Genomic DNA, 14,527 nt, shown 5'->3' on the forward strand with positions numbered 1-14,527 from the left:
ATCTTACCTCTTTCAAGATGCTCCACTATTTGGTTGTTCCAGAAGAAATTAACCTACTATTTTTTTACATGATAAAAACACTGTTCAATGATTTGCATGGAGTTTAACATGAACTTGTATGTGCATGTGAGGAAAAGCGAGAGTAGAGAGAGAGAGGAGGAGGAGAAAGAAGGAGTTTGTTTCTGTTATAAGTTTCTTTAGGGCAAGAAAAATGCTTTATAGTATCCTATGCCATATAGTCCAGTGTCTTGCATGTTAGAATTGGTGCTCAATGAATATTGATTAACTTGAATTAAAGAAGACTGATCACTACTTTTTGGAAAAAGAACTTCTCATTCAGCATACATATTGCTCTAGAATAACTTATTTTTGATAAATGTTCTGAGGAGGGTTGAGTTTTAGACTGTGGGTTTAAAATTCATACTGTTCTCATGATGCAGGTGGATCCCAATATTGTCCTTCATGCCTCTGTTTCCATTGGAAAGCGGAGTTTCTCAAGTAGTGAAGTGAGCAGCAGGAGTCAGATAGCTCCATCAACCCTGTGGCCTGCAGCCTGTGTGTGGCTGATCACCAAGGTGCCTAAGAATGTCTGCTCTTGCTAAGTGACTTTCCCTTGCTTGCTGGCTCCTTATGCTGCTTCAGTTCCCAGTGCCCTGTTGCACATGAATGTGTAAATGAAAACATGGTAAACTGTTGACTGTTAAGATTGCTTTCTCTGCTCTTGGTCTTGTCTAGCTCAAAAGACTTTTGTGGATCCCCAAGAGAGCATTCAATTCAATGTTAGATATGCTGAGTAATTCACACCTCAGAATATACTTAAAACAAGCATAGAACTTATTTATAGTCCACAGACTTGCCCTTTTCATGAAATTTGCAAGTCATTTGCTTCCACTTCTTAGTCTTCTCATGCTTTACCTTCTCAGTATCATTGGATCTGATGGATTAACACCACATTATGACTTTGCATATAGTATTAGCAAAGGCATAGTTTAAAAAAACCCAGAGTATCAAATGTGAAAAATACTCATCATACTTTAACCTGTATATTGGCAATGCTTAATTTTAAAATTTTATTATTGCACAATTGAATCTGACTTACATGACAACATATAATTGCCATCACCTACCTTCTTAATATTGATATATGTGTTGTAAATATGCATTTCTGGCTGGAAAGAGATGGCACAGTTTATATCTGTCCTTCTCCTACTCCCTTTGCCACCCCCAATAGACTGTGTTACGGCTGCTTAAACACTTCTATGAATGCAAAATCACCCAGTCAAGTTTGCTGCTAGTTAGTTTTGAGGGGAGGAAGGGTTGAAACTATTTTATCAAATGAAATCTTAGATTTACCCTTACTTATTGTTCTTTGATTCTCTGAGAGTTAAAAATGAACACATAGAATAATAAAGCTACTAATGTACTAATACATGTTATTTATTTCATATACTAAAGAAGAGCAAGGCTAGATGAGGTATTCCTAACATCTGCTTCTGAACTGGAGACTGTCTTTATTATTAGTCCTTTTTACACTGTATTTTGTTTCTAATTTAATAATAAGGGCTACCATTTTGTTGAACATCTCCCATATGTCAGGTGCAGTCGGGCACCTTATATTCATTTATCACATCATCTTACAAGAACTGTGTAGATTTTCATCATCAGCTGAAGAAGCAGAAGTTAGTAAGTAGCAAAGGAAGGTTTTCTGTGTCTGCCTGACTTCAGCTCTCAGGCCTTCTCACCATCATACAAGACACTGCTCTATATTCCACCAATCTATGAATGCCATGATGTCTTAGCCTCAGCACTGCCACTGAATGAATAGCTGTACGACAGCAGGCAAATCACATACAGTGTCAGGGCCTTATCCAGCTCATTAGAAAAGAGCTAGACCAGAGGACATAGAAGATTTTTTAAAAATTCTCATATTTATTATAGTTTTATAGTATCACTTTGTAGAATTTTATGACATAATAAACCCGTGCTATCTAAAATTTCCCCCCAAAATAACTAAAATGCCTACCAAAGAGTATGGTTTTAGAGTAAGAAAGGTTGGAATTGGAATCCCTCTGTGACCTTGGGAAAGTTACTTAGCTGCACTGAACCATCATTTCTTTATCTATAAAATGGAATTAGTCATAACTGCCTCCACAGTTGCTGTGAAGTTGAAATTAGAAAGCAGGTGTGAAGTTCAAGTGTAATATCTAGCACATAGGAGGTGCTTAATAAATAGTGACTTTCTTTTCTCACCTCAGTCTTTTTATTTTATATATATTATAAAAATGTGTACGAGAACCAAACTGTTTTAGAAATATATTTCTCTGGTTTTCATGTGTTTTATATATAGCTAAAACATAAGAAATAAAAGTTTCACTTTTAAGAGAACACTTTTTAAATCCTTTCAGTCAGAACTCCCCCTTCATCTTTCAAAAACAAATCCTTTCACCTGGTTAGACAGATAATTTTGTATACTGTAAATCCCTAGTAGGTGTAGATAGATTTTCTAGTGGTTGTTACTTTTTTAAAATGTGCTGATTCACTAAGTAGGAAGATGATTAAACGACCACTTAAACAATGCTCCTAATTAATTTCCTTGGCAGAGGATCCTAACATTTAAAACAAAAAAAGTTCATGAACCACCTTAAAATGTTTAACCCATGGTATTTAAACCCAGAGTAAAACTTTAAATTGGTGCGAAGGTTAAGGATTTGTTCAATCTTTTCAGTTCACTGTGTTTTTTCCCGTGCATACATATTTCAAGTAAGCTCTGTAGTTATAACTCCAGCAAGTGACACGTGATAGACCCCAAATCGCTGCACTGTGAAATATGCACAGTAGAAAAGGACAAATGAAGATATCAAGGTCTGTTTTATTTTGCGCTGAACTGTAAAATGCCACCCTTGTCGGACAGAAGATCACTGGTTCTGAGCAGGGCTCACTGACTGCTAAGTTGTGGGTAGTGTTTCACTTTCGGCAACTGTTAATATCCGGAGCTATCCAGGCATAATGACCTCACTATTTGTGACACATTGTTGAATTTTCTGGTTCTTTTAACTTATTTAGACCTTTCTCCCCCCTCTCTATTCATTGGAAGGCTGGAATGATCCTGAGCCGAGCGATAACTCAGGGCTGCCTAGCTGTTGGTCATCCAATCAGAGTCAAGGCCGCTGAGGGAGCATCACTAGAAGGATATAAATTAATCCTACAGAAAAGGTAATGCTTATGAGCTATTTAGCTCAAGATAATAAATGTTAATTTCAAGAATTCTGAGCAGGCAAATTGTAATGATCCTTGACTTAGAATATTCATTAGGTGTTTCATTTGGTGTTCAAAGTATCAATGTTAGTTTTTTTCTTTTTAATCTAAAATAAGCTTGAAAATGTATGCTACTTAGTTTGGTGATAGTGTTTAAAAAATATTTTAAAAAGTGAAATGTTGACCTTCAACATGTATCTGTACTGTCGACAAGATAGTGCTTTACTCTATAATTATCAGAACTCATTTATTGAGATCTATCTTGATTGCTAATTTAAAAACTTAAATTTATGTGTGTGTTCTTAACCTTTTCTCCATCTTCTGAATGTGGAATACTGAACTGTAAAAGTAAAACCACAGAGACAAAACAGTTGCTGACTTGTGATAAACCACCAATGTCCTCTGCTTACTTTTGTTTTTTTGGTGGGGGTATGGGGGGAGATACAATTAAAACATATAAAAGTTGATTTAAAAATTAGCAATGAGGAATAAAGTTGGTTTATCTCTAACAGCCTGGAAATATTGCTTCCTAAAAGCTTTCTTTTTCTTGTTCATTTATTTTTTAATTTCATCAAATATTGTAAAAAATAATTCCTATGATACTTTTAGGACTTAAAAAGCTGTTCCCCAAATGCTTCTGGCTAGATAGGCAGTTAGGATGTTACCACTTAAGATGAAACCAGGACTAGGTTACTTGGGCATCAGAGAAGCTGGCCCAGCCATAAATACAGAAGGAAATTTTTCTCTAACATAAAAAGCAGACTGTCCATCAGGTTTAAAAATACCACAGTGACTATGACTGACACAGGCAGATTCCCAGGTATAAATCTTGGTAGTATTTCTTATTCCAACAACAACAACAACAAAATTCGGAGTCAGGCACTATTCTAATTTTCTTATATTGTCACATTTAATCATCATAATTACCTGGGAAGGTAGGTATTATTATTATTTAAGATGCAGTAATTGAAGTTCAGAGAAGTTAATACCTTACGCCAGATCATGCCTACCATGTGGTTGGGCAGGAATGCAAACCAAGATAGATTCTGCACTCTATGTGAGTAGACTCTTAGCCAGAAAATTACACTGCCTGTAAGTTAAAGTCCAGTCAAATGCTAATGTGTGCCAAGTGTGGTAGCAGATACCTCAGTGGATGAGCACAATATATCAATTGAGAAACCCAAGCAGAAGGGAAAGGCCTCATGTGAACTGTACAGGGCTAATAGGGCGTTAGTTATATAGTTCCTGAGGAGGGACAGACAAACCCAAAGCAAGAATCAATTTGATGTGGGGCTGTATATTTGAGAAGCTAGAGGAATTAACAAGTTTAGTAAAGATAGGGAATACTCAAAACACATTTCTAGAGAAGAAAATTATGATACATGAGGTAAAAAAAGTATACTGAATATGACTAATGGCAGATTAGACAATGGGGAAGAAAATATTAGTGAACTTGAAAAGATAAAAACTATTCATGGTAAAATCCAGAGAGGAAAGAAGTTATTTTATAAAAGAATGGCTTATCAGTGAGATGTCAGGAAAATATATTGTTGAATTTCTGAGTATTTAGAGTCTCTGAAGGAATGAAGCAAGGAAAAGAAAATCATTTGAAGAAATACTATCTGAAAAATTGCCAAATTCTATGAGAACTGTAAACCACATAGCCAAGAACACAACAAAGCCCAAGCACAAATAAATATATAAGAAGAAACAAGGACAAGGCAAATCATAATAGAATTGATTACAACTGGTGATAAAGAGAAAATCACAAAGGCAGATAGAATGAAAGACATTATAGACAAGAGGAGTAAAGATAAAGGAGATAACAGATTATTGCTGGCAAAAATGCAAGTGAGGAGACAGTGGAAGAATTCTTTAAGTACTAAAAGGGGGAAAATCCATTATTATAGAAACCTCTTCTAGTGAAAATACCTTTAAAAAACTAAGCCAAAAGAAAAACTTCAGATACACACAAACTGAAAGAATTCATCACCAGTAGATCTTTACTACATCTAAGCAATGTAAAAGGAATCCTTTCAAGTAGAAGAAAAATGATGCCAAAGAGAAAGAACACTGGAAAGAGTAACTAAATGGGAGATATAGCAATGATATTATTATATAAGCCTCTCTAAAATATAATTGTTTAAAGTAAATATTAATAATAATATATTTTGGAAATAATAATATGTGTAAAATTTGAAATGTGTAATGGAAATAGCACAAACGCCAATAGGAGAGAACTGAAAGAAAGATTCTTATATTCTTTGTCCACTAAAAGTCAATGTACATTTGAAGATGTGTAATTACTGAAGCAACCAGTAACATAGCATAATAAAGTGTTTGGCTAAGAGGCCAAAAAAGTAGATAAAAATGAAATAATAAAAATAAATCTAGAAATAAACATATGAAAATGGGAACAAACTCAGAAAGAAATAACAAAACAGTAGATTTAAACCACATTGGCATTGTAAATAAAAATTAAATTAGATGAAAAAACAAGACCCATCTGTTTGTACTTAGGAGAATTCCTCTTTAAATATAAAGATATAAATTGGTAAAAAGTAAATGCATAGAAAGATCTGTATAATTGTAAAACTTATCCAAAGAAAGCTAGAGTGGGTATCTTCATATTAGAAAAGCAAACTTAAGTGAATATTATCAGGGATAAATGTTCATCTTATAATGAGTAAGGTGCTAATTCATGAGGAGAACATAACAATTCAAGTATTTGCTCACCTAATGATATGTCTTCAAAATACATGAAGTGAAAGCTGATAGAACTATAAGGAAAGGAGAAAAATATTGAGCTTTTGTGAGCAATAACATTATCTTGTTTCAATAATTAATAGAACAAGTAGAAAAAATCTGTAATGATCTAGAAGATTGGCACAATATCAATCAACTTGACTTAACTATTATTTATGAAATAATGAAAAAACAATTGCAGAAGACATTCAAGTTGACAGACTGCATGTGAACCCAAAGTAGGCCATATTCTGACTCTGAAAGTCTCAGTAAATTTAACATAATTCAAGTACTACAAAGTATGTTTTTTGTCTATAATGGATACATTTTAAAATTTTAAATTAAAAATCAATAGCAGAATCTTTTTGAAAAAAAACCAAGTATTTGATCATGAAGTAACACATTTCTAAATAAAAAATGAATCAAGGAACATGTCAGAGTATTTTGAACTGAATGAAAATGAAAATATAACATATTAAAATTTGTAAGATGCTACTAAAGAAGTTTTCAGACAGAAATTTATATGAATACACTTATATGAAATTTATAAGAAAAATGGGAGGTGTTGCTTAGTAGTAGAATGCATTCTTAGCATACTCAGAGCCTTGGTTCTTTTCTCAGCACCAAAGGAGACATCTAAAAAAAAAATCAATGAAATTAAGATCAAAGAAATTAATAAACTTCTAGCTAGACTGTTGAGAAAGGAAAAAGGATACAAATTACCATTGTCAGGAATGAGAAAGATGATATCAGACAGTTAAAGGTAAACCAAAGAATATTTTGAACAAGTATATGCCAATTAATTTCTCAACTTATATGGTAAAGATTGATTTATTTAAGGGGTACATTAAATAATGCCCGCTCAAGAAGAAATAGATAACCTGAATAGTTCTATCTCTTAAAGAAATTGAATGTTTAGTTGAAAACTTTTCCACAAAGAAAATTTCAGGCCCAGATGGCTTTACTAGCTTCATTCTGAAATTCTACTCCAAATTTTAGGACAAATGATATTAATTCTACACAGCCTTATCCAGAAAACAGAAGAAGTAATACTTCCCAACTGATTCTAGGAGGCCAGTATTACTCAGATAATAAAAACTAGACAAAGACATTATAGTAAAAGAAAAACACGGTTTATGAAAATAAATGTTAAAAAAAAACCTTCACATAATTTTAGAAAATTAAGTTCAACAATATATAACAACATATATGAGGTAGGTTTACACCAGGAATGCAAGAGTGGTTTACTAATAATTAACTCAAAACTTAACTGTAAGCATTTTTTCAAAAATATTTTGTTTTAGTTGTAGCTGGACACAATACCTTTATTTTATTTTTATATGGTGCTGAGGATCGAAATCAGCGCCCCATACGTGCTAGACAAGCGCTCTACTGCTGAGCCCAACTCCAGCCCACTGTAAGCATTTTAGATGACAACATAGGAAATGATATTATGGCTTTGTATTAGGCAAAACTCACTTCAATAAAACACAAAATATCAATTGGTAAATTGGATTTTATCAAAATTAGAATTTCTTTTCTTTAAAAGACAGTGTTAAAAAAATGAAAACATAAGCCACAAATTAAAGATACTTGCAAAGCATGCAGAAACCTCAGGAATATATGGGCAGATGAATTATTTCAACAAGTACTTCTTTTAGTTTTTTCTTAAATTGGTGCATATTAAATAAGCAGGACATTAATAAGGCTGATATACAGTTGCCATATAAAAAGATGATCAACATCATTAATATTTAGAGGAATGCAAAATAAACCTACAATGAAGTATTATAATCTAGCAGAGTATGTAATATTTAAAAGATTGCCCATACTAAGTACTGGTGAGAATGTGGAACAAGTGGAGCTCTCATTGTGCATAGTTGGTAAAACTATGGAAAACAGTTCATATTTTCCTAAAATATGAAACATTTATCTACCTTATGACCCAACCATTCTACTCCTAGTAATTTACCCAACAAAAATGAAAATACATATTCATTCAAAGTTGTATATATGAATGTTCATAGAAACTTTATTTCCAAAAGCTGAAAGAACTAGAAACAACCCAAATGTCCATTCATAGGTGAATAGCTAAGCAAATTTTGTTCTATGTATACACTAGAATACTATCCAGCAAGAAAAAAAAAAGGAATATGTTCTTGATACATTCAATGATAGGAGTGAATCTCAAAGTAACTATGCTGAAGGAGAAAAGAAAAACCAAAAAAGTCCATGTTGTTTGATTCCTAGAAAATGTGAACTAATTTAGAGTAATAAAATGAAGATCTCTAGTTGCCTGGAGATAGAAAGGTGGGGAAAGGACCAGAAGAAGAGATTAAATAGAGGCACAATGAAACTTTGGTAGTGATATTTTTGGGTGATGAATAAGTATATGTTTATTATCCTGATAATTTTACATGTATGAAAGTATTTTAAAACACCAATGTTATTCTTTAAATATATCTCAATTGTGAACTGACAAATTCTACATCAATTATTTTCCAATAAAGCTGTTATAAAAAGACTAAGACACAAACCAAGAAAGAAACAAAAACTGAAAATTATGAGTAGGGAATGACTGAGTGGTTGCTTTAGAGGAAGATGCTGAAAGAAAGCCTTTCTCAGTGGGAGAACTGATCAATGGCCAAGGTCAAAATGGTAGGTGCTAGGAAGCTTATAGCTTGATGGACATGTTTATCATGCCCAGGGTCCTCACTAGATATAATGCATATTGAAAGTAGTACAATGTTACTTTTCTTTTGGTACCAGGGATTGAACCAAAGGGCACTTAACCACTGAGGCACAACCCAGCCCTTTAAAAAAATATTTAAAAGTTGCTGAGGCTGGCTTCAAACTCCCAATCCTCCAGCCTCAGTCCCTTGAGCTGCTGGGATTACAGGCAGGTGCCACTGTGCCTGGCTGTGCAACATTTCTTTAGCTGACTTAGTCTTAGCCTATTGAACTCTCTTTCCCACTCTGATCAGGATGGTCAGAAAACTGAGTGGGCCTGAATTTCAAGATTTTAATGTCATTGTTGCTTATTGCAGAGAGAATTTGGGCAAGAAAGAGAAGACAGTTTTTTTTAAAAAAAATGTATTAAGTTTGAAAATGTCTATTTTCAATAAATGATTTTTGTTTAATCTAGTAAAGAAGAAGTAAAGGTTGGAGAGAGGTGGGATAGGTAAAGGGGGGAGAATCTCTATGTAAATGAAGATTATTTGCTATTGTATTAATGTAGATTGCCTTTAACCAGGAAACAAATCTATTGCAGGGTATAGGTAAAGTAGCAGAACATTTGGAAATATAGAGTATCTCATCATAAAGCTGTTTTTCATTTCTTTAAAAAGCAGTAAGGATCAAGATTTTTAAAGCTTGCCTCACTTTTGGTTGTACACTCTCAAATGCATTTATCTTTTCTAGAGGATCTAAAATATCTGACTTATTTTTTATGGTAACCATATTTCACTATAAATAACAATAAATATTCTTATGTGACAGCAACTTCCAGAGACAAAAAATTTTCCTCTTTTCCTAAGTAGTATAATGATTTTAACAAAAGCTATGAATCAAGACATAGCCTTTTATATGCAAAAAAATAATAGAACTAGCACTTAAAGTAGCAACCTGACAACTCACAAAAAGTATTGTAAACATATCATGCCTCATTAGTTCAGTTATGTCTCATTTGATGTCAGTCATCTTATTCAATATAGCAAGTATGTGCACATATTTTCCCTTTAATTTTTTTTTCTGTTCTGTGTATCTGACCATCAGTGGAGGAAGGGAAGCCTCCGATGTCATTACCAAGTAACCAGAACAATGATAAAAATTATTTAAAAATAATAAATAACTCAACTTTATCTTGATATTGCTTAAATTTAAGGACTGAGAATAGGGTACAGTTGCATGTCTGTAATCCCAGTGCCGCTGCTGAGGCAAGAGGACAGTCTCAGTAATTCAGTGAGATTCTCAGCAACTCAGTGAGACCCTGCTTCCAAATAAAAAGTGAAAAGAACTGGGCCTGTAGCTCAGTGTAAAGCACCTCTGGGTTCAATAGCCACTACAAAAAAAAAAAAAAAAAAGAGAGAGAGTTCCCCATTTTCCCAGACAGCTTCAAATGGCTTCCCAGGACAGGGAAGCTTACCAAAACCCTCACATGTAAAATGACAGCATGAGATAAAATAGTCTTGGAAATCATATACTTTCAGAAAGAAGACCCTGAAGAGCATCTACTATAGACCTCTCCTTAATAGTAATAGTAGCCACATGTGATAATATACATCAGAAATTCCAGCTACTCCAGAGACTAAGGCAGGTAGATTGCAAGTTCAAGGCCAGCCTGGGCCTTTTTTGAGACCCTGTCTCAAAAAAATAAAAAAGACTAGGGATATAGCTCACTGGTAGAGTGCCCCTGGGTTCAATCCCCAGACACACACACATACATACACAAAATGGTGGTGATGATGGTGATAATATCATTGATATCACTCATTATCATTATGAGAAATTCCAAGGCCAGTAGAGACTAAGTGATCTATTAAAGGTATATCTAATTAATGTCAGATCCAGATCCAGGGCTTGAACTTAGGTCTGTTGACCTTAGTTCAGCTTATGTCAGTTATGATATTTGTAACTGATTTTGGGGTAGAATATTACTCCTTCATTTTTTATTCTTCTCATTATTGATGTTGTTACTGTTATTTTTAATTTTGTTTTTATTTAAAAAAATCTTTCTAGCTCACTACTTATTGGCCAAAAAGAAAATCCCTGACATCATTTTAAAATCAGTATCATCAGTGTATCTTGAATAAAATTTGATTTTTAACATATAAAAATATCTTAAAAATAAGCAGATGTAGTTTTGTGTGTTGGAATTTTATTTTTAAGGAAGTTATTATAGATTAGAATGATAGCTTCTCATCCTGCCTAATGTGGCATTACTAGACAGATTTGGAAAAAAAAAACAACAGTAAAATTCAAAGGTAATGTTCATTAATATAAATAAAATTCCCAAAGGAATACTACTATTAAGCTCACAGGGCTAATCAATGATATAAAACTGCATATTTTTAGAAAGATTTCCTGGGCAAATATTTGCTAGAAAAGAATTGAAGCTATGATAAAATTTGACAAATACTTGGAAACTTATAATATTTCTTCCAGAATTATTTCTTACATTCTTAAAAGGTGTAACATGTTCTTTAGCACCATAAGTCCCCTAGCCAACTGTATTTTAAAACACTTTTCATAATGACCTTATTATTAATTTTTAGGATAGTAACATTCTGACATTTAAAGATGTCCTTAATCTCATGTGCTAGGCACTGTGATTGGCTCTGAGAATACACATTGGTCTCTGCCCTCACATCAATTGTCTATTTGTATACATCTTTCCTGTTGTACTTATTATTATTGGAAAAAGATGGTATAAATTTAGAAAGTTGGGGCTGGGGACATGGCTCAAGCAGCAGCGTGCTCGCCTGGCATGCATGGGGCACTGGGTTCTATCCTCAGCACCACATAAAAATAAAAAATAAAGATGTTGTGTCCACTGAAAACCAAAAAATAAATATTAAAAAATCTCTCTCTCCCTCTCTTTAAAAAATTTTTTAAAAGAAAGTCAAAATTGAAATCAATATAATTTATTTTTAAGCCAACACTATAATTCAACTAAAAGACAAAATTTTTGGATTTTGAATGTCTTATAGTTTGAAAAAACTATCATTTTTCATTTGATCTTGAACAAATATACTAATGATGATTTATGCAACAGGAGGGACTGCCTGTGGGAAATAAAGTTGCAATGAGCTATACCCCTTACACATTACAAGGATTAAATTTTATTACAACCCAACACATTTTCATTAAAGATGTATAACAATCACTCTTTTAATTTATTTAATAAAGTATAGTTCTAAGCTTGAGATTGACAGCCTTAAAAGATCAGCAGTACTGTTTTTGCTATTCTTCATTTAGTGGTTGAAATATTAACATTCTCAGTACCTCTGGAGAAATTGTTATAGTATGAAACTATGTGGTGACAATTTACACAATTGTATTAAAACATTTATGGTCATATAAATGTGTAGTAAGTCTCTGAGATTATATGTCAAGTTGTAATCAGTGAGACTAAAATGTCGATACCATTTTCAATCTTCAAGTTAAACACAAAAATCTTGTGTTAAACTTTTCCAATCCATTTGAGATGGTGGCATGCTGATAATCAGACGGACTCTGGCTTCTAGTACCTATTTGGATAATTCCTATTGCTCTGCCTTGGCCGTTCATTGTACCTCTCCATATCTCACCTTATTCACCTATGAAAAGAGTACTAGGCCAGGATATCCCCAGGATCTATGTATTATATCTGAACTTTAAATATCTGGACCTTTCTTTTCTTGCTGCTTTTATCATTCTAGTTCAGTGGTTTCTCTAGTCTGATCTACAGACCACATGAATCCCCCAAGCTTCCATAATGAGGATCACTTGCAACATCTGTTAACATATGTTTTTGGGTGTCCAGACCTTCAGAATCGAATCTCTGAGGATAGGGGTCTGGAGACCTACATTGTTATTAAGCACCCATTTCAATATACTCATGAACTCTTCACATTCCCTTATGTAGACTGAATGTGGGCGAAGAATGATAGGCACTGAACCAGTTTTGGATTGCTGCTTTTATATGTTGTGCCCAGATCAAATAGCATCTTCTTTTAGAATTGAACATTACCTGACACCGCTTATTCTCAACCTTGGATGTTTCTGTCAAAACTCAGAGGCAGTAGTAAAAGTCTTGTTTAACATCCTGTTACAGTTAATTTAATTCATTTTGTCCTACCTTTGTAAAGTTTCTAAATATTAATGAATACATGATTAGTTAATTTTAGCATGATTGACTTCATCATATTATAGATTTTTTCCCTTACTGAGGTTTAGCTCAGGGAATATGATATTTCTTAATAAGATTCTCTAGTCATTTCAGAAGTAGCTGCTTGAGGTTCCTAATTTTTCATGGTATCCTTTTCTATACCACTTTTAAATCTTATACCTAATTAAGCTCTTCTCTTTTTGTCTCACAAAGGATCTTTAGGGTAGGGAGATAATTTCCTATAATATTCTTATTGATTATATTTATTCTCTAAAACTTTTCATCACTGTTATTGGTAATACACATACATGTGCGCGCGCGCGCGCGCACACACACACACACACACACACACACACACACACACACCACATTTTTGGATACCACAGCATTGTACTACAGCAGAGAAATTGGTTGTCTCATGGAGTGGCTTTAGATGCTGAAATAGCAGTGAAGATTGGTAGAGTGTGGACTGTCCTCTTGCTAGGCAATATGGAAATGATAATTTTATTTGAAACCTACAAGTGTTCCTGTGTGGAAAAAGAGTGTCAATCTCTAAATTACATTCTCATTACAGACATAAAGGAGATGAATCTCAGAAGTGGGTGTTCGGAACGGATGGCTGTATTTATTCTAAGGTAAAGACTTTATATGTCACAACTTTTATTCTAAAGCTTTTCTGTTTCCATATTTCTATAATATGCACTATATTTTTAATTTTATTTTTTATTGGTAAATTATAATTATACATAATAGTGGGATTCATTATGCCATATTTGTTCATGCACATGGTATAATTTGGTTAATCTTATTCCCCAGTACTTCCCTTTCCTTCTTTGCCCCAAAACACTTATTATACTTTACCATCTCTCTTCTATTATTATTATTGTTATTTTTATTATTTTAGTTAGTTATTATATTTTAATTATATATGTAAGTGGCATTCATTGTATTATGTTCATACATGGACATATCATTATTTGGTAGATTATGTTCCCCAATATAATAGAATGAGAAAACATTAAACCTTTCATTTCCTGAGGCTAGTTTATTCCATTTACCATGATGTTCTCCATTTTCATCCATTTACTAGCAAATGACACAATCACATTCTTCTTTATGGCTGAATAAAACTCCACATTTTCTTTGTACATTTATTTCTTGATGGAGACCTAAACTGGTTCCATCACTTGGCTAAATATTGGTATACATGTATTATTATGATATGTTGATTTTAGTTATTTTGGATAAATATCAAGGAATAGGGTAGCTTGATCTTATAGAAGTTCCTTTTCTGGTCTTTTGAGGAATATCCATACTGCTTTCCAAAGTGGTTGTACCCATTTGCATTTGTACCAACAATGTATAAGTGTACCTTTTACCCCATGTCCTCACCAGCAATTATTGTTATTTGTATTTAAAAAATGTTTTTAGTTAGAGATGGACACAATAACATTACTTATTTATTTTTATATGTTCCTGAGGCTCAAACCCAGTGCCTCACCCTCTATGCTATGCAAGCACCCTACCACTGAGCTATAACCCCAGCTATTATTTGTATTTTTTTTTGCAGGGCGGGGGGTAGTACTAAGGGTTGAATTCAGGGGCACTTGACCACTGAGCCACATCCCTGCCCTATTTTGTATTTTATTTAGAGACAGG

At 33.4% G+C, this 14,527-nt stretch overlaps 1 protein-coding gene across 2 annotated transcripts in view; it reads left to right on the top strand.

Moving 5' to 3' along the window:
• Dcdc1 (doublecortin domain containing 1) overlaps nucleotides 1-14,527 on the top strand; it is a 485,491-nt gene that overhangs the window by 260,143 nt on the left and 210,821 nt on the right. For both annotated transcript variants that reach the window (XM_040284557.2, XM_078046288.1), the window contains 3 exons: nucleotides 441-575; nucleotides 3,095-3,213; nucleotides 13,443-13,503. In XM_040284557.2, the coding sequence (XP_040140491.2) occupies nucleotides 441-575; nucleotides 3,095-3,213; nucleotides 13,443-13,503 (315 nt within the window). The remainder of the gene's footprint in view (nucleotides 1-440; nucleotides 576-3,094; nucleotides 3,214-13,442; nucleotides 13,504-14,527) is intronic.

Source organism: Ictidomys tridecemlineatus, chromosome 4 (genome assembly GCF_052094955.1).
Source record: "Ictidomys tridecemlineatus isolate mIctTri1 chromosome 4, mIctTri1.hap1, whole genome shotgun sequence".
Taxonomy (NCBI): domain Eukaryota; kingdom Metazoa; phylum Chordata; class Mammalia; order Rodentia; family Sciuridae; genus Ictidomys; species Ictidomys tridecemlineatus.